At 41.1% G+C, this 20,909-nt stretch overlaps 1 protein-coding gene across 1 annotated transcript in view; it reads left to right on the top strand.

The window, feature by feature from the left end:
* The window catches only part of Znf407 (zinc finger protein 407), a 422,868-nt gene that overhangs the window by 10,065 nt on the left and 391,894 nt on the right, over window positions 1-20,909 (top strand). The window contains exon 2 of the mRNA XM_028873874.2: window positions 14,923-19,616. Within this exon, the coding sequence (XP_028729707.1) occupies window positions 14,984-19,616 (4,633 nt within the window). The 5' untranslated portion in view covers window positions 14,923-14,983. The remainder of the gene's footprint in view (window positions 1-14,922; window positions 19,617-20,909) is intronic.

The following is a 20,909-nucleotide window of genomic DNA, read 5'->3' as shown; positions in this document are numbered from 1 at the left end:
CTCATAGAGATCTGCTTGGCTTTGCTTACATAGTGCTGGGATTAAAGGCATGCATCACCACACCCAGCAAGTTACTTTTTACAATTAAGAGTTAAAGCAGAGGAGACTCCCATGTTGGATAGATTTAGGTGTACTTGAGTGTAGCAGGAATCTTAAAAGTTCTTATTAATAAAATCAAACCCAAGGTGAGTTATTGGGGTCCATGCTGGTAGATCAGAGAGACAGAATAAGCCACAGCTAACCTCACCTGGTCAACTTCTCAGCTGGTCTTGTTTCCTCAGACTGGAAGCTTCTGTGTCCTCATCTCAATGGCTTTCAGCTGAACTGCTGCTTCAAAGCTTGAATGCTTAACCAGCCAAATGCTTAACCAGCCAAAAAATGCTTCTAGTTTCTGGCCCTCACGCCTTATATACCTTTCTGCTTTCTACCACCACTCTCTGGGATTAAAGGCTGGCTTTCTGGGATTAAAGGCGTGTGTCACCATGCTTGGCTGTTTCCAATGTGGCCTTGAACTCACAGAGATCCAGAGGGATTTCTATCTCTGGAATGCTAGGATTAAAGGTGTGAGTGCCACCATTTTCTAGCCTTTGTATCTAGTGGCTGTCTGTTCTCTGACCCCAGATAAATTTATTAGAATACACAATATTTTGGGGGACACAATACCCCCACACTTGAGTCTCCTGTTTTCAGGAAAAAATAGTCTGTTTTGGGATCTATTTCCTTAGAGTTTCAGTTCCATGATGTATCATTGAGCGAGTAACTCCAGTTTGTTGGGATGTCATCGGTTGGGATCTAATACAAGTCCTAAATCCAGAATATTGGCTTCTCATCATTTTGTGATGGGATTAAAGGCATGCAGCCCCATTCCCAGCTCTTCAATATGTTTTATGCTCATATCCACCACCAAAAACAAAAACAAAAAATCCATGACAGAAGTATAACTAGAAAAACAATTAGCTATATATCCTCGTTCATAACTGTGTCCATTACCTGCATTCAGTCCTTACTCATCGCCTTATATTTAGCCTTTCTTGTTCTCTTTCCTTCATGTTATACTGTACCCACACGTACATTTGTTTACATATATACATACGTTATCAGCTGGATTCCAAATATGGGAGAATATGTGGTTTATTTCTTTCTGAGATTTTTGTGACCTTGCTTAATATTATATATTGACAGTTTTTCCGTTTCCCTACAAATTTAACTTCATTTTTCTTTGAAATTAAGTAGTAATTGTGTGTGTGTGTGTGTGTGTGTGTGTGTGTGTGTATGTGTATGATTTTGCTTCTTTTCCTTGTAGACATTTAGTTAATGTTTTTTTAAGCCTTTTTACCAAAACCAGAACATAACACAAAGAAAGAAAGAAAGAGAGCGAGAAAGGAAGAAAGGAAGAAAAAAGTGGCTGGAGAGATGGCTCAGCAGTTAAGAGCTCATACGGTTCTTGCAGAAGACCTGTGTTCAGTCCCCATCACTCTCTGGATAGCTCACAATCACCTGTAACTCTAGTCCTCGAGGGATCTGATGTCCCCTTCTGGCCTCTGCAGGCACTGCATTCATGTGCGCAAATCTACACTAAAACTATACACATAGGCACATGATTACAAACAAAATCTTGATAAAAAACTTCTTACATATGGAACCTGACTTTGTGTGTTTCTCTTCTGGTTCTCTGTATTCTCTTGTTGCTTGAGAGTAAGGAAGATGTGGCCAGCTGTGGTGCACATTGTAATTGTGATCTCACCAGTGAGAATCCAGAGGCAGGATGGTCTTGAGTCTGAGGACGGTCTGGACTATACAGTAGTAAGACCCTGTTCCAAAGGAAACAAACAAATAAACAAAGATCAAGGAAAGTATCGTGCTGGGGCATCTTCTGTTCCTGTCATCGTGAGACTGTCGGGAAGAGGACGAGGCCAATATCGTCCTTGATACAGGGGAAGTGTGTAGTATGGCCTTCACTGCAAATAGTTTTACAATTATAGAGTTTACCTAGATTGATGGCCTTTTAAAAGAGTTTTTAAAAATTACTTTTTTTTGTTGTTTTTTTCGAGACAGGGTTTCTCTGTGTAGTTTTGGTGCTTGTCCTGGATCTCTCTCTGTAGACCAGACTGGCCTTGAACTCACAGAGATCCAACTGCCTCTGCCTCCTGAGTGCTGGGATTAAAGGCGTGCACCACCACCGCCAGGCTTAAAAATTATTTTTAATGTTTTTGTGTGTGTCTCTATGTCTGTGTGTCTCTGTGTGTGTGTGTCTGTGTGTACCTCTCTGTGTTTCTGTGTGTGTTTGTGCTTGTGTCTCTGTGTGTGTGTGTCTCTCTGTGTTTCTGTGTGTGTTTGTGCTTGTGTCTCTGTGTGTGTGTGTGTGTCTCTCTCTGTGTTTCTGTGTGTGTTTGTGCTTGTGTCTCTCTGTGTGTGTGTGTGTGTGTGTCTCTCTCTCTCTCTGTGTTTCTGTGTACATAATGCAGTTGCCTGCAGGTCAGAGGTTGAGGTTACAAGCAGTTGTGAACTCAGATCCTCTACAAGAGTAATTGTGCCCTTCACTGTGAGCCATCTTTCTAGAACTGATTGGGCATGTTTTATTTTATTTCAGTTTTAACATTTTCAGACCTTTTGGTAAGTTTGATTCTTGGTATGTAAGTTAATACTTACTGTTTTCCTCTAAAAGCATTGATATTATTCATTGAAGTTTTTTTTAAAAAGCTTTATTTTACTTTTTATTTACGTGCATGTGTCTCTCTCTGTGTATGTGTGGTGTGTGCTGGTGCCTTCAAAGGCAAGAAGATGTTGGAGATGCTGCAGAGGACTATATAAGCCATATGTATAAAATTCTGTTCTCCCATTTTCCCCTCCCTCCCTCCCTCCCTTTTTCCCTCCTTCTGTCCCCCTCTCTCTCCCTCCCTCCTTCCCTCCCTCTGTCCCTCTCTCTCTCCCTCCCTCCTTCCCTCCATCTCTCGCTTCCTTTTTTTTTTTACTTTTTATTCAGAAACCATTCTAAATTGAATAGAAAAATGTGAAAATAAACACAGATTTTTTTTCTAGATCACCCATCTTTGTAACTTTTACAATGATTCATGTATTGTTATCAGTTTGCAGCCCCCTTCTGCCTTTGTTCTGTTGGAGATAAAATCCAGGGCCTGTCCATGTTAGTCAAATCCTTTATCACCGAGCTATGTCCCTGACCCTGCCTCTTTTTCTCATAGACACCCAGTCCTCATAGCCGTGTGTGTGTGTGTGTGTGTGTGTGTGTGTGTGTGTGTGTGTGTGTGAGTGATTTAAATCCAGCCCCATATATGTTTGCATCATAACCCTTTACTCAGGAATACTCAGTTGATAACTTTTTAAGAATTAATTGGGCATGGCGTTGATCTCCTTTGATAGCAGCACTTGGGAGGCAGAGGCAGGAGAATCTCTTGGATTCCTGCCCAGCTATGACTACATAGTAAGACCTTGCCTTAAAAAAACAAAACAATACCAACCCCCCCCCCCCCAAAAAAAATCAAAAACAAAAAACCAAATAAACTCAAAGCAAAGCAAAGGAAATCCAGTAGAGATAGCTTCTTACATACTGCTAATGTTACCTACCAGTTTTGTAAATGTAGATTGGCAGTTATTGAGAGTTGACCTAAAATGCCTTTGTTACATGTGTCATTGCCAGCGGAGGATCCAGTCTTCAGGTATTACATCTGGGCTTCTTGTCTCCTTAGCCTCCTGTCATTTACAACATTTCTGTAACTGTTGTCTTCATGACACTGCATTTTTGAGGCTGGTGGGCTTTCTCACCATTTTATTTTCTTGAACAAAACAGTGCTGATGATATGTTTGCTTGCTGTTTTTACTCAGTCAGAGGTTTTATATTCTTGGCTGATGTGATGTTTGGGTAATGTGATTTTGTCAGTGTGTCACATTTTGGGGTACACTGTGTCCACCTGCCCTTCATTGAGGATGCTGGTTTTGATTACCCAGCCAAGATAGTACCATTTGCTGTCCCTCCCCCCACTTCACCTACTTCATTCATTCATTCATTCATTCATTCATTCATTCATTTATTATACCTTGGAACTAATCAGTGGTTTGTGGAGAGATAGTTTAAACAGCATGCAAAGATTATGCTCCATATCAAAATACTCTGCCTGGCCTAGTTCCATTGATGAATCTTGCCTAATTCATTGTTTGGTCAATATAACTTCTCTAGTACTCTTTTGCGCTTGGCCACTGGCCCTGACCTCATATAAACAGAGCTGTACTTTAGGCACCTTCCCCTCCCCTTACCTTTGCTGCATCCCTCCTGTCTGTCAATCCACTTGCCCATCCACCCCCAAGTCATCGGAGTGCTGTCTTCACTCAGTTCTAACAAATGGGTAATGCTTAGTCTTGCGCTCATGTCTTCTTGACATGGTTTTTCTTTCAGAGCATCTCCCTTCCTTGTGACAGAATGTGCTACAGGTTCTTCATGTGTCCTTGGCCAGCCCTGGAGTCAGCCAGGTTCCGTTGAGTGGAGAATGGGCACCAGATGAGCACAGCGTTAGTAGTTCTCAAGCCAACACCAGCTCCCATTCTTACATGTTTAATGTGAGATTTAAAGAGCCATAGGTAGCTTTCTTAGTGTCCATGTCCCTGCTGTCTGACCAGTGTGACCTCCAACATCTCTGGCTATGATTATGCTGCCCTGACTTTGCTTTGATTTGTGTACTTTTGACCTTTCATTTGAACAGTACTGCTGCAGACGTCCACTCTTTCCCTTTCTCCTTTAATAGCAATCATCATTTTTTAGTACTTCAGTAACGGGCAGCAACTTTTTTTTTCTTAAGCTTCACACTTAACTCCTTCCCTAAAGGTTATTTTGGAAAGTATAGAAAAATGCCATGAATTGGAGAAAAAAATTACCTATAATTTCACTACCAAGAAGAAAAAATTAACCTTATTATATAAATGGACTCAGTAGAACTATATTCATTTAAAAATTTAATGCTGAAGATTTTCTCCTTTCTAAATATACTTTCTTAACACTCAGATCTTTGGTACCTAATAATTTATATTCCAAATGTCTTGAGGCTTGATAGTTTTATATGGTGTGTTAGCTTATTGACATCTGGAATTACAGTGTTTTCCAGATTTCTTCCGAAATTAGTAGTTTTAGGCTTTTCTCCCTGCAGTTCTTTGTATTCCGTCTCCCCTCACAGACCTGATGAGTCTAAGCAGAGCTCTGTGCGCCTGTCTTTAGCACCGTCCTTCCTTCCCTCTGTCTCTTTTGTTTTTGTTACAGTTCCTCCAGATTTTCAAAATCCCATTTTTCTATTTTTTCTCTTTAATTAAAAAGAAATCCATTACTAAGAATGCAGTATTTGAGTGCTTAGTGATTCACATTGGCAAGGGATTTTTGATTGAATTTAGGAATCGTAATCTTTCCTTCTTGGACTGTAACAAGGAAGCTGAAACTTGTCTGTGTCTTCCAGCTGATTTGGCGCAGTTGAGAAGGAAGTAAAGACTTTCCCTTTGTAGCTCGTGTTCTTTTTCACTAGTGTTAAAAATTGCAGTGTGATCTGTTTCTTTAACTTTATGCTCCTGTGTCTTCCACTATCCTCAGCATTTGTATGTAACATGCTTCATCTCTTGCTTTGAAAGAGAAGAAGGGAAAATTTAAGGAACATAGACTAACTTTTACCATGCAATGCTTTTTTTTAAATGGCTGCATTATAAATTCTTGAAAATCAAGGGATTAATGGAAACACTTAATGAGGAAAGAGGGGCTCCATCACCTGTGACCTCCCACCTCTATTTTTAGTGAATAGACCGTTTCAACTCAATTAAGTAAAGGACATAAATTCTGTTGTTTCAGTTTTAATATTTCATGACTGATTTTATAGATGAAATTATATTTTACAATAAATAGGAAGAAGAATTTATATAGTCTGTTCAATTTGATGTGAAACAGCAAATCCCATTCCTCTGTAGCTGTAAAGAAAATTCATTATAATGTCTTTAGTTGTAAGAGACGGTTTCATTGTGATTAGTTACACTGATAATAAAACAACCTTTTCAGATACCATGAGACAAGCCAGGAATGTGTGCTCTGATGACATTGAATATTTCTCCTTTTTGCTCCTTGAGTTGTCACTCCTTTATCTTAGCCTTTTATTTCTGGTCCAGTAGCTTTTTCCTTAAAAAATGACATGGAAATACTACCAAAGTATTGATTTTAAAATGCCTTTAAAAACATAGATTAAATTTTAACTTTTTGTGTAGAATCTTTCTGAGTGTGAAACATGTTTGTCAGAGATAGTTGATATAAAGTTGTCATAAAGTTAAGCTCATGACTAGATCGTTTTAAGGTGTCTAGGAAGTAGTACTTCAAATGTGGGAAGATTTTAAACCTTAAGAAAGTAACGGGTAAGTATGAGGGATGACCTCATTTTATAGTGTGCTTACCATGTGATTGATGATCCAGGTTTTGTATTGCTGTCAGCCCATCCTCGTAAGTAGTGGTGTAAGGACAGGGTTCCGGGATAGTGGTGGGGTGCTGATGTACTTACTCTTTATCACTGTGCTTTGATCTTGAGCAGGATGGCACTTTAGTGTTGTTTTAACTCTAATTTAAGCACTAAACAAATGTTTGAATTTTTAACTTGCAGGCAGAATTGCATTGGATTTTTAAATATAACATGTTTTTCTCTGAAATAGAAATATAGTTCTAGTTTAATTTATTTGAGTGAATACTCTAGTTTCTTCTGATTCCTAGGCTTGGGAGCACACAGTTCTAGCCTGCTTATCTTTAACTGTTCTTAGACGTGGGTGCTAGGAGCCCAACTTGGGTCCTTGGGTCCTTGAGCCATCTTTCCTGCCCTAGAAGTGTTTTTTTATAGCTAGAAATGGCATGTCTGATATATTGGTGGGAGCAAACACACAAGCTCTATACTAAGTTAGTGGCTGTTCATCCCCTAAACTTGAATGGAATGCCTTCCAATACCAATAGAAGCTTTCTGTTGGGGAGAAAGGAAATTAAACAAATGCCAATGAAGGTGTGCTTTGGAGCCATATCTTCATTTGAGAAGCCAGAACAGAGAGAAGGACTTTATTTGTTTTATTTTTATTCATTCATTCATTCATTCATTCATTCATTCATTTTTCAGAAGGGTTTTTCTCTGTGTAACAGCCCTGGATGCCCTGGAACCTGCTTTGTATACCAGGCTGGCAGAGAACTCACAGAGGTCCACTGCCTCTACTTCCTGAGTGCTGAGATTAAAGGCGTGCGCCACCACTGTCCGGCTGAGAGAAGGGCCTTATGTTAGTTGTCTGTTGCCCAATAACCAAGACATCACAAATGTAGTGGCCTAAAGCATTTACTATCCTGCTTTTCCTGTGGCTTGAGTATTTGGGAGTGAGCTTAGCTGGGTAGTCTGGTTTCAGATCTGTCCTGTGGCTGCAGTGTGATTTTAGGAGTTGTCATCCGAAGGACTAACGACTCAGGGTAGATGGTCTACCACAGTGGCTCATTCCTTGGCAATTGAAGGGAGCCCTCAGTTTTTCACTGGCTCTGGAGAAGAAGCCTTACATCTTTGCCTGGGGGCTACCCCACAGGCTGCACAGGTATTCTTGCTATATCCTGTTGGTGTTCCCAGAAGTCATGGTCCTTGGGAAGGCAGATGGGAAGCATGGGTGCTTTGGGACCGAGAGTCCCAGTGGCACACACACTGACCCTTCTGGTTTCTTGGATGCAGTTCACTAGGTTCACACCATTCTGAAGAGGCAGCAGCTAAGTCTTTGAAGTAGTGACGGTTGTAGATTCATTAAAAACCATCAGAGAGAATAGGATGTATTAAACTGAGGAAATGCATTGTAGTCTCATGGGACAGAGAGGAGGTGGAGTTGCAGCAACTCAAATATTCAAGAGCTAGTCCTGTGTGAATAAACCAGACTTTATTGTATGTCCATTTGTGGAACATTGCCTCTAGTGTTATCTAGTGAATACATTTTAGTGTGTTAAATATATTCTTGTCTGAATTATTTATTTAACTTACAATTGCAAGGATTTTTCTGGAAGAGTACTCTTTTTCCTTGTAGAATCAGGGACTGTATTCTGTGACCTCTCTTTCAAATTGATATTTCTGATAGGAGAGGCCTGGCTGGGAGGGCTAGGTACAGCACCCTTAGTTCCCCAAGATTCTGCCCATCAGTAGTAGATATCTTTCATAGACAGACTCTAGGAGTGGACTTAAATTAGGGTAGGTAACACTATCGTGATAAAGGTTCAGCAGGGAGTCCGGTTTGAAATAAATGGCAGGTTGAGAGATACTTTCATGTCTTCTCTTACTCAGCTGTTGCTATTGCAGCTCTTAGCTATGTGGTGTGGCCTAGTGTTTCAGGAGGAAAGAGTCCCTTCTGTGTAGGATTATAACTTCTGGTGCTTGCCTTGTTGTGAATTTCTCAAAGGGAGAGGTTATGAGACTGTTGGAGCCTTTTGTGCTTGTGCCTTTCAGGAAGGCTGAGGGTAAGGGAGTAGGACGAGGGTGGGAAGAAGATGGGTTCATGCAGCCTGCATGTCTCTGTGTGAGTGAGTGACTCCTTGGAAGTGGAAGACTCAGCTGTCTTCATGATAGCCCATAGAGAAGACAGAAGGCACACGGAGAAATGGAGACTAGGATTGGGATTGAATGAACAAGACTAGCGAGGATGTTGCAAGGCGTCAGGTTCTCTGCATCTAGTGCAGTGAGCAGTTGAAAGCCTGCTTCCTGAAATGCCTCCTCCACATCACTGGAAGAGCCTTCCGGGAGAAGTGGCCACCAGGTGTCATCAGAAGGCTGCTATTGATGTGTTTTATTCTTGTTCTCAAAAAGCATGCTTCTTTTTTCAGGTATTTTCCCCTTTAAAGCATGAGAAATAACTTAGAGACTTTATTTTTGACAGTTTCTAGATGAAATTTACTTTATTAGTAACTATAGGTAAGATGAAAATAATCAAAAAAGTTATAAATAACTTATTTTCACATCCAGAAACAACTGCTTAAAGCTGGTGTGTGTGTGTGTCTGTGTGTGTGTGTGTGTGTGTGTGTGTGTGTGTGTGTGCCTGTGTCATTGGGCTCAGAACCTTGCACATGCTAGGCAAGTGCTCTATCACTAAGTCACACTCAGCCCTGTAGCCAGAATTTTCTTTGTGTTTGGAAATCTTTGGGACTCAGTGAGGCTACGTGTGGATCGTGATTGATGACTTGGTCTAGGAAGCAAGAGGCTTGAGGAAGGTTGGGTTTAGTAATACATGGTGCTGTTTTTTTAAAAAATTATTTATCTATTTTACTTGGGCATGTGCATGCTATGTGTGGTACACATGTGGAGATCAGAGAACAACTTGGTTCCAGGGATTGAACTCAGGTCATCATGTCTGCTTGGCAGCAGGCGTCCACTAAGCCATGTCTCTGGCCCACTGCCGCTGTCTGAATATACGTACCCACTGGCTTTTCAGCCTTGAAACTCTGCTGAGGGAAGCATTCTGAGACTCATTTTATTTTATTTTACTGTGTTGCAAATGGCAGTCTGTCTGGAATGAGATTATGCCCTGTTTTACTTTGGTATGGGAGATTAGGGTGCTCCAAATACTTGGTAAGCTTTTAGTGTTTGTTGTGTGAATGAATGAAATCCGCTTCAGAAAAAATGAGCCCTTTTAACTGTTATGTTCAGGTGATTTTTGAATCTTTCAAGAAAAAAGATGATCTTGTTCCCATCTCCACTGGGAATATGATACTTGTTCTAATAACCTTTCTAATGAATTTTTAAAGCCTATATTAGCATAAACTCATTTCCGTTGAATCCCTTTTACATCGAGTTAAAGTACTTATTCAAACTACTCCTTACTCTTGCTCACTCTCTGTTTCCATTCTAGACTTTATGTGATCTCTTCCTGTCTCTAGATATCGTCTGGCTCCAGAGCTGATCAGTGTTTTTAGAAATGGTGGCTGGGATGGCTGATCAGCTGCCTGTTTTGTAAACCTGTGGTGGAAAGCTGGCCTGTCCAGAGCTGTGCTTCATGCTCCTTGCATTTGCCCAATCCTGCTTCCTCTTGAGGTGTTTAACTATTTCTACCTACTTTCTCAGCAAAGCACCAGCACCCAAGCCAAATTCAAATCAATAAACAGAACAAACCAAACCCAAAATGACAGCAACAAACCAAAAACCCACGCAGATTTAGTTTCTTCAAAGACTTAGACAAACTATTCAATTAGTTTGAATGTTCTTCTTGGGTGTCTGATTCTTGCTCATTATCTTAATTATATGTGCACAATCATGTAGTTTTATATACATCAGGTACATTCTAGTAGAATATTTTCCAGTAGATAATGAATTGTGTCAGCATGGGATAGTTTCATATGGTAGACACTTTGTGTGTGTGTGTGTGTGTGTGTGTGTGTGTAAGTGTTCTTGCAACAGAATATGCACTCAACACATGCACGTGTGTTCTTTGGAGCACTGCTGAAAGGGCTCCTGCTGCTGCCCACAGCAATGTAATCTGCTTTCGATGGCAGTGCTTGTAGAAGCAGCTCAGTATTGAACAGAACACAGCTCATGTTGTTTTAGACTAAGTAGTAAACTTTTTGTTTATGTATGGGTCTATGTTTGTATATTGTAGGTGTGCTCACCCAGGTGTGCACCTGTGGAGGTCAGAGGTTAGCGTCAGGTGTCTTCTGTTACTGTCCACCTTATTTTGAGACAATCTCTCATTGAACCTGGAGCACCTCATGTTGGCAAGACTGACTGGCCAGGGCCCGCCCCCCCCTGCAGGAGTTGGGTTATACATGCCTGGCTTTTCTCTGTGTTTTGGGATTTGGACTTGAATCCTCATGCTGTGAACAAGGACTTTACCCAGTGAACTGCCTCCCCAACCCCTTTAGATTTTAAAACTGAACCTTTATTGCATTCTTTAAATGTAGACAAGACTGACATTGTCTCTCGGGAAACATGTGGATCTGCCAGAGTTATTATACATGATTGGTGGCCGTGCAGAGCAGTTCAAAGAGTCAAGTAGTTTCTTCTTCTTCTTTTTTTTTTTTTTTAAGATTTATTTATTTATTATGTATACAGAAGAGGGTGCCAGATCTCATTACAGATGGTTGTGAGCCACCATGTGGTTGCTGGGAATTGAACTCCGGACCTCTGGAAGAGCAGTCAGTGCTCTTAACATCTGATCCATCTCTCCAGCCCATCAAGTAGTTTCTTTTCGTTTTCTTTTTTCTTTCTTTTTTTGGTTTTTCAAGACAGAGTTTTTCTGTGTAGCTTTTGGAGCCTGTCTTGGAACTCACTTTGTAGACCAGGTTGGCCTCGAACTCACAGAGATTCACCTGCCTCTGCCTCCCAAGTGCTGGGATTAAAGGCGTGCGCCACCACCGCCTGGCTAGTAGTTTTTTTTTTTTCTAATAAAGTTAAACATTGATTTGTTCTATAAACAAGTGAAAGAGTTGATGGAATGATACAGTGACTCTGTGTCACTATCTTAGACAAGATCTCATTCCATAGCTCTGACTGTCCTGGAATTCACTATGTAGGCCAGTTTGGCCTTGAACTCAAGAGGTCTGCCTGCCTCTGCCTTTAAAGCACTAGGATCAAAGGTGTGCGTCACTAGGCCTGGCCAACATTTATTTATTTTAGTGCTATGTAAGTGCCTGGAAATGTTGTAGGCCCTTAGGATATGTGGATGAATAAAATAAACCATGGTTTATATTCAAGCATGGAGAAACAGAAAATAATCACATACACAAATTACCATAAGAGGAATAGGAAGGGCATTGGTTTCATTAAAGTTTAAAGCTTTTTATACAAAATATCATTAATAAAATGAAAAAGGAAAAAGCATTATAAAACATATCTGACAGGATTTCATATTTGGGATCCATGTGCAACTTCTACAACTCAATAAAGAAAACAAAGAACCAAGGTAAGAAATGAGCAAAAGGCCAACAAAGCACATAAACCATCACTGTCTTCAAGGGAATGCAGATTAAAAGCATATACATCCACTAGTATGACTAAAATTTAAAAAATGGACATATACTCTTGGGATCCTGCATGGCAGGTGGCAGTTTAGAATAGTACAACTGCTTTGAAAATCAGTGAAGCAGTTTCTCATAAAGTTAGATCTGCCCTAGGTATTTACTTAAAAGAAATGAAAAACATATTTATGAAAAGACTTATAAGAATACTCATAGCATTTTTATCATAATAGCAACAAAAAGAAATAGCTCAGATGTCCATCAGCAGAGTTCTGTTGTATCTATGTAGTTTATCATACTCAACAGTTCAGTGGGATATTGTACTGACATGTGCAACCAAAAACACCTTGCTGAGCTGCAGCCGGACCCCTCTTCCCCCCAGTCCTTGTTATATGAGTCTTCTTAAAGGAACTTCTAGAACAGACTTGTCAATTCACTGTGGAAGAATTCTAAACTGTGGTTGGGTATGTGGTATGGTGTGACGAGGAGTGAGGTGGTATGCTTCTGGGAATGGACTGCAAAGGGGCATGCAGGAGACATCTTTAGGGAACTTAGGGACAGAGCTCTCTCTGTGTCTTATATACATTTCTTTTGACAGTACTAGGGATTGAGTCTAGTGTCTTTTGCAATCCAAGTGAACAGTACCACTAAACTGTATCCCCAACTCCAGAGCTCTGTCTTCTCTCATCCCCCAATTTTTAACAGTACTTGTGTGTGTGTGTGCACATGTGTGTCATAGCCTCTGGAGATCAGAGGGATAGCTTTGCAGGGTGAATTGAACTTAAGCACTCAGACTTGGGGGCTAAGTGCTTTTAACTGCTGAACCATTCTGCTTGCTCTGGAGCTTGTATCTTAATAATGATATCTGGGAGGCATCCTCTGAATACCTGAGCTGCTTTCTTTTTCTTCAACTCCTATTAGCCGCAGGAAGGTTCGGTTGCTCCATAGCCTCACTAACATTTGTTGTGATTCCACTTTTTTTCTCCCTTCCCTTCTCTTCCCTTCTCACTCCCCTCCCCCTCCCTTCCCTTCTCTTTCCCCTTCCCCTCCTCCTCCCCTTCCCTTTCTTTCCTCTTCCCCTCCCCTCCCCTCCCTCCCTTTCTCCTCCCCCCTCCCCTTTTTTTTTCTTTAAACAAAGTTCTGCTCAGACTGGCTTGACTGCAGTGTGACTCAGGTGCCTGTCCTGCCTTGGTCTCCCTCATGCCACTTGTGGGCTCATTTGACTGTGCTCTGCTCTGATTTGATTTTTCATTTGCATTTATTCTGGTAGCTAGAAAGCAGAATCCTATTGTGACATGACTGCACTTCTCTAATGATTAGTGATGTACGTTTTTTTTTTTTTTTTTTTTTTTTCCTTTGAGACAGGGTTTCTATGTAGCTTTGGAGCCTGTCCTGGACTAGCTCTGTAGACCAGGCTGGCCTTGAACTCACAGAGATCCACCTGCCTCTGCCCCCCAAGTGCTGGGATTATAGGCGTGCACCACCACCGCCTGGCTTGATGTACGGGTTTTTATTTTTATTTATTTACTTTTTTATTTCATGTGCTCTTGGCCATTTTTGTATTTCCTACGGGGGAATTTATAATCAGATATTTTTCTTCATTTTAAAATTACTGTAATGGTTTTTTGAATAGTCTAGGAGCAAATGCCTTATCAGATATGTAATAAAAAAACAAAACAAAACAAAGTCCTGTTCCAAGGGTTCTTTTTTCAATTCTAATTGGTGACCTTTATAGCATAGTGTCCTTGGAAGTTTTTAATTTTGAGAAAAGTCTGATTTTTTTCTATCATTTATATATTTGATTCCATGCCTTACATATTATTTTTTGTTCTCCACTTTTAAGTAACAGGCTTCATTTTTATTTGTAATTTATGGAAAAAGTAGCTAAATAGTTTAAAATGTCATTATTTGTTAATGACTTTTATTAACTTCAAATAAAATCACATTTGGCTAAAAATTTCAATCATAGTATAAAATAAATGGAAAACGATATGTGTAAATTTAATTAACTATCATAATGAAAAATAAAATCAATAATATTGACTTTTAAGGCATTCTATTCAGGGTAATTCCCCTCCCTCCAAAAAACTTACTCCATTAATTTTGTACCACTGACATTTACCTTTGCCATTGACCTTCAGACAACACAAAACTGTGAGATAGGAAGTTGATGCACACCTGGAGGAGGAGTAGCTTTTCATTGGCAAAAGATTTAGCATGAGTGGTGGCGATCTGTGATGAGAATATACGGTGTTAATTGAGGTCTGCTGAGAACAGTCACCGTAAGGCTTTTGCTTTAGGGACAAGGGACAAAGTAGTTGCTTTTGGACCAGCATTTAGTGCCTGTTAGAGGTTACACAGAAGGCAAGTCCTCCAGACCTGTCACTGGTTCTGTTCACATCTGTTTTGTAGAATGGGAATCCACCACAATATAATTTGAAAGAAAGGCTTCTCTGTGTAAAAAGGAGTCACCTGAAATCTAGTGTTTGACAGACTTAAAATGTGAGGAGTTTGGAAGCTGTTGGGGAGTATCCTTTTCTCATCAACAGAGATGTGTAGTATTGCTTTGGGAGTCACGGTGGTCCACAGGTTTGTGAGTCACAGTGGTCCTCAGGTTTGATCACATGTTTTTTATTTATTTATTTATTTTTTTGAGAAGCTCACTCTGTAGCCGGGCTTGGCCTGGTAGTCACTGTGTAACCTTGATTGACCTTGATCATAAGGCAGTCATCCTGTTCCAGCCTCAGAGGATTACAGGTTTGAACCACTACATGCGGCAAGACTGCCACTTTTGCAAAAAGAACTTTATACATGTGGTCAAGTTTGGTCAAGTACAGAAGAAACTTCATTGAGTTTAATTTCATGATGTTTTTCTTGCTTAGGTTCAGACTTAGAGGTTTGCATTTTCTTTTATGTTCAAAGCTTTAATGCCATATTTGTTTATTTCACAGATTATAAATTTTAGTTAAATTCAACTTTGACAGAAGAAACATCACCAGAACTTTATTAAGAATGGATTCTGAGAATAAACATGAAAATGATGAGGATGAGGAAGCAACAGACAAGAAAAGTGTTTCATCCCATGCTGCTAGTTGTGGGCCCATATCTGACGGGATAGCAAATGCCTCTGAGAATTTTACAAGCAAAAGGCCTTTTTCAGAATCATCCAGCTCGGACAGTGTTGCTGTGGAGGAAGACAGAAGTGAACTTGCTTCCAAACGGATGAGAATAGAGGCAGTGGAGCCCCTTGAGACGGGAGAGCAGGGCACCTGTGGGTTGGACACTGTGGAAGCTAGTGTCCATTCGACTGAAGCAGGGAAGGAGACCTTTTCAACCAACCACTCAGATGGAGGCAGAGCCCTTCCTAGTGTCTTTCCTCCATCTTGTGATTTTAGCACGTTGGATACCCTTCCTTTGAAAGCAGATTCAGTGAGAAAACCTGCTCAGGAAATGGTTTCTCTTGTTCCAGAAAGACACACCCCTTTTGCTCCAGAAGAAATGAGTGTTAGTTGTAGCTTTGGAAATGCAGAGACAGTCCTAAAGTGCAGCATGTGTGGCCATTCATTTTCCTCTTGCTCAGCTTTGGAAAAGCATGTGGAATGTCATGGGGAACAGGAGAAGGGATGTGCCTGCTGCCACTGTAGCCACAGAGCAGAGAGCAGCTCATCTCCTCACATGCATGTGAAACATACTCACGGGCCACAGAAAGTCTTTTCCTGTGATCTCTGTGGCTTCCAGTGTGCTGAAGAAGACCTGTTGAATGCACATTACCTTGGCAAAACACACCTTCGGCGTCAGAATCTTGCTGCTCGTGGAGGATTTGTACAAATCTTAACAAAACAACCCTTTCCTAAAAAAGCCTGTGCCATGGGAACAAAGAATGTTAGAACAAAACCAAAAGCTTCTAAACCAATAGGAAGGAATAGGGATTCAAAAGGACTGCAGAATCCTGGGAACAAATTCAAAGACTGCAGAGGAGCCCTTTCTGAACATAGTGGTGGCAGTAGTGAGCTGCTTGTCGAAATGGTGCCATCTAGGAATTCCTCATCAGGGAAAGAAGAAATTGTTGAGGAAAATGTTACTACTTTTGGTGTAGCTCAAAATCCTGAAAATCAGAACAAACAGCTAGGGGGCTTAGTGAGCTCAGAGGGTCTTTTAGGTAAATCAGAATCCATCAAAAATACTCTCCAGATAGCACATATTAGTATCAGCACCACCTCGAGGCCAAGGTCTGAGCGAAATCTCCTAATGTTGGGTAATAGCTTTCGAAGACGAAGTGGCACTTTTACTTTAAAGGGCCAGGCAAAGAAAAGATTTAATCTTCTAGGAATTAATAAAAGGGGTACAAATGAAACTCAGAGGATGTATATGAAACACTTTAGGACACAAATGAAAACGAATGATGTGCAGCCAATGATGGAACAAATGAGCAAGGATGTCCAAAGTCTGTGTGTGACTACCTCAGACAACCCAGAAGTGATACAGGACAAGACAGCTTCCTGTCTTTCGGGCTCCACACAGCTGGGCTCCCTGCCAGTCAAGCCAGCTTCTGATCGCCAGGTCCTGTGTACCTGTACAGGGTGTGGTCATATAAATGCAGATAAGACAGACTTGGACATTCATGAGAAAAGGTGCCGTGCAAGAGAGATGCAGTTTTACTGTCGGACTTGTAACTTTTCTAGTCCGTCAAGGAAAGACTTAGAGGAACACTTGCACAGTAATCAGCATCAGCACATGGCTCCTGTCCTCAGCTGTCAGTGTTGTTCCTTTATTTCCTTGAATGAAATGAGTCTTAGAGACCACATGAAGGAAAAGCACAGCATGGGCTTTTTTTGCACCTCTTGTAATCTGTTCTTGTCTGAGAAAGATGTGGAAGAACACAGAGCAACTGAGATGCATAACAGCCCAGTGGTTCAACCAAAGACGGCTTCATCATTGAGCAGTGATTCTGTTTTACCTTTAAGTACTTTAGAATCAGAAAACATGGACGATTCTAGAGAAGAATCAGGGAAAGCAGCTAAGGGGGTTCTTGCTGAGTCGAGGGCAGGCCATGGAAGTGAAGCAAGGCATTCAAGTAAGCCTCAGTTTCAGTGTAAGAAGTGCTTTTATAAAACAAGGTCTTCCACTGTCCTCACAAGACACATAAAGCTTCGGCATGGGCAAGACTATCACTTTCTTTGTAAAGCATGTAATCTGTATTCATTGAGCAAAGAGGGAATGGAGAAGCACATTAAAAGAAGCAAACATCTTGAAAATGCTAAGAAAAATAATATTGGTTTAAGTTTTGAAGAGTGCATTGAAAGGGTGTGCATAGGTGCAAATGATAAAAAAGAGGAGTCTAGTGTTTCTGGAAGTGCAAGGGCCGAAGGCCATGCTGGTGTGCGATTACAGGAGCATTCCTATCGTGAGCAGAGCTTGCTAACTCCTAAGGAACTGCCACAGTCTGGTGTCATCACCAAAGATGATGAATTAGCCTTAGCCACTACTCCAAAGAGAGGGAGGCCCAAAGGCAGCATTTCACGGACTTGTTCACACTGTGGACTTTTGGCCTCTAGTATTACAAATTTGACTGTGCACATCAGGCGTAAACACAGTCACCAGTACAGTTATTTGTGCAGAGTATGTAAGTATTACACTGTAACTAAAGGAGACATGGAACGTCATTGTGCCACCAAGAAACATAAAGGACGGGTAGAAATAGAAGCAAATGGGAAACAAAGTTCAGATATAATTATTGGCCCAGAAGGAGGCAATCTTGAAGCATGTAAAAAGAACACCCCTCTAGCAGTGGCTGTTTCCGATGAACAGGCTAACAAGTCCACTGAGTCGGATACATCTACTTTAGATAAGCCAGTGGTCAATTGTGGAAATGCAGTAGAAATTGAAGGTGAAAATGTATTTCATTCTGTAGATAGAGAAGTTAGCAGTCGCCTCTCTGATAAAAAGGGACAGATATCTCTAGAGACAGAGGACCTTCTACAGAATGATGCATGCTCTCAGAGAGATGTTGCAAGTTCAAGTGACAATAAATGTCTGCACTGTGAGTTTAGTGCTCATTCTGCTGCTTCTCTAGAGCTACATGTGAAAAGGAAGCATACCAAAGAGTTTGAGTTTTATTGCATGGCCTGTGATTACTATGCAGTAACTCGAAGAGAAATGACTAGGCATGCTGCAACAGAGAAGCATAAAATGAAAAGGCAGTCTTACCTCAACTCTTCTAATGTGGAAGCAGCTTCTTCAGAAGTGGCCAAAAGCATCCTTATACCTGAGGAGGAACATTCACAAAACCCTGAGGAATTTAAAATAAAACCAGACCAATCATCTGGTACTCTCAAATCTAGAAATGCTGCAGATGGTTCTATTTTAGATGAGAATACTAATATAGAGATGTCTAAGGTGCTCTGTGCTCCTGACTCAGTGGAAATTGTGACTGAGGAAGATCATTCCTTTTGTGAGACCTTGGAACAGTCCCTTGTTAAGGACAAAAATATGAAACCTGGAGAGGTAGTGTCCCGTAATACGCCCTCTAACCATGGCTCCCCAGGCTGTCTTCAGAATGAAAATCCAGGAATCTCTGCTGCGGATTGTGAGGCAGCAAAGAAAAACCAGGGCCCGTTGAATGATGGTGGTGACTCAAGTGCACGCTGTGAAGACGAGGGAGGCAGCCCAGATGACAGTGGAGGTACAGTCCTCGACAAGCCCCTCTGCTCCGGAGACTTAGATGGGGACCCTCTGCCTGAATCCACTTCCCCTGTTGTGCTGAAAATACCAAGAGAGCACCTGGACCTGGATGATGGTGGCCAAAACAAAGCTGGATGTGAACAGAATTCAGAAGATTTGAAAGATGTGCAAGCAAATCCTGTTCTCGAGAATAAAGAAATTCTGATGAATTCACAACATGACACTGAAATTGTTTTGGAAGAGGATGGCCCAGCTTCTGATGACACAGTTGACAGCAATGATGTTTATGAAACTATAATAAGTATTGATGATAAAGGGCAAACCATGTACAGTTTTGGCCGGTTTGATTCTTCCATAATTAGAATAAAAACTTCTGAAGATAGTGAATTGGTAGATCAGTCGGAAGAGGGTCTGATGGCAACAGGGGTGAAAGTTAGTGAGTTGCCTCTAAAAGACTGTGCCCAAGGCTTGAAGAAGAGGAAAGCTGAAAGCAGTTCCTTTGGCGAGTCCACTCGAATCAGATGTGATGATTGTGGTTTCTTAGCAGATGGACTGAGTGGGCTGAATGTTCACATAGCCATGAAGCATCCTACAAAAGAGAAACACTTTCATTGTTTACTTTGTGGAAAATCATTCTATACTGAGAGCAACCTTCATCAGCATTTGGCTAGTGCTGGTCATATGAGAAATGAACAGGCCAGTGTAGAAGAGCTTCCAGAGGGAGGGGCCACCTTCAAATGTGTCAAGTGTACAGAGCCCTTTGATTCTGAACAGAATTTATTTCTGCATATTAAAGGACAGCACGAGGAATTGCTACGGGAGGTAAATAAGTACATAGTGGAAGACACTGAGCAAATCAATCGAGAGAGAGAAGAAAACCAGGGGAATATCTGCAAGTACTGTGGGAAGATGTGTCGGAGTAGCAATTCCATGGCCTTTCTGGCTCACATTCGGACTCATACAGGTATGTAACCCTTGTGGCAAGCCTGTGTTTTCCTATAAAGTGTGAAAGAATGACTTTGGGTCCCAACCAGGTATGGAACCCCATTTGAATTTGCTTGTGGGCCTTCCACCTAATTAATATTTCATGTTTATGTGATGCTTTGCTTGTGTCTAATAAGTGTCGACATTTAACGTTTCCAGAGGCAATTTAATCTTAGAGATTCTAAAGGCAGATTACTGGACAAATTTCTTTTACTTTTGTCAAAAGCACCATCTGATGCCTTTGCAAAGCCCCTGTGTCTTACTGCTTTTCTTTGTTTTGTCCTAATTGTTTGGTTTTCCAAAGTTACAGTAAATGACACTTTGTGGTTTTGGAGAGCATATTAAGTAGCTTTTAGCCTTTAATAAAATCCTTATGTTTTGAGACAGGGCCTCATTGTGTAGCCCTGGCTGTCCTGAAACTCACTATGTAGCCTTGGCTGTTCTCTACATCACATAGATCCTCCTGCTTCTGCTTCCCAAGTGTTGGAATTAAAGTTGTGTGCCACCACGCCCTCAATTTTTTTTCTTTTCTTCTTCTTCTTCTTCTTCTTCTTCTTCTTCTTCTTCTTCTTCTTCTTCTTCTTCTTCTTCTTCTTCTTCTTCTTCTTCTTCTTCTTCTTCTTCTCTCATATATTATAGCTTGAGTGCAGTTTCCCCTCCGTCCTGTCCTCCCATTCCTCACCCCAACCTCCTCCTTTCCCTTCAGAAAAAGGGCAAGCCTCCTAGGTATGTCAATCAAACATGGCATAATAAGTTGCAGTAAGACTAGGCATCTCCCTAGTATTAAGGCTGGACGAGGAAAAGTACCAAAAGCAAGCAAAAGAGTCAGAGAGCCCCCTACCTGTTAGGAGTCCTACAAGAACACCAAGCTACACAACCATAACATGTGCAGAGGTCAGTCCCATGTAGGCTCCCTAATTGTCAGTTCAGTCTCTGTGAGCCCCTGTGAGCCCAGATTAGTTGATTCTGCGGGCCATTTTCTTGTGGTGTTCTTGACCCCTCTGGCTCCTACAATCCTTCCTCCCCCTCTACCTTTATTTCTTTATGTGCTTTGCCTGAATGTATGTCTGTGTACCGCATGCATGCAGTGCCCATGGAAGCCAGAAGAGGGACTCTTCTGGGACTCTAAGCCTGTGATCTTAACTGCTGAGCCATCTCTCTTGCCCTTAATAAAATTCTTAAGATATTAGAAATTTAAAAATATGCATCAACAGATAGTTTGTATCTACAAGTGTGGCTCCCAGCAGTAAGATTCTCCTTTCAAGGACCAGAG

The sequence above is a fragment of the Peromyscus leucopus genome, chromosome 19 (genome assembly GCF_004664715.2).
Source record: "Peromyscus leucopus breed LL Stock chromosome 19, UCI_PerLeu_2.1, whole genome shotgun sequence".
NCBI lineage: Eukaryota > Metazoa > Chordata > Mammalia > Rodentia > Cricetidae > Peromyscus > Peromyscus leucopus.
The sequence above is the reverse complement of the archived record's forward strand: the minus strand, read 5'-3'. Positions and strand labels throughout refer to the sequence as shown.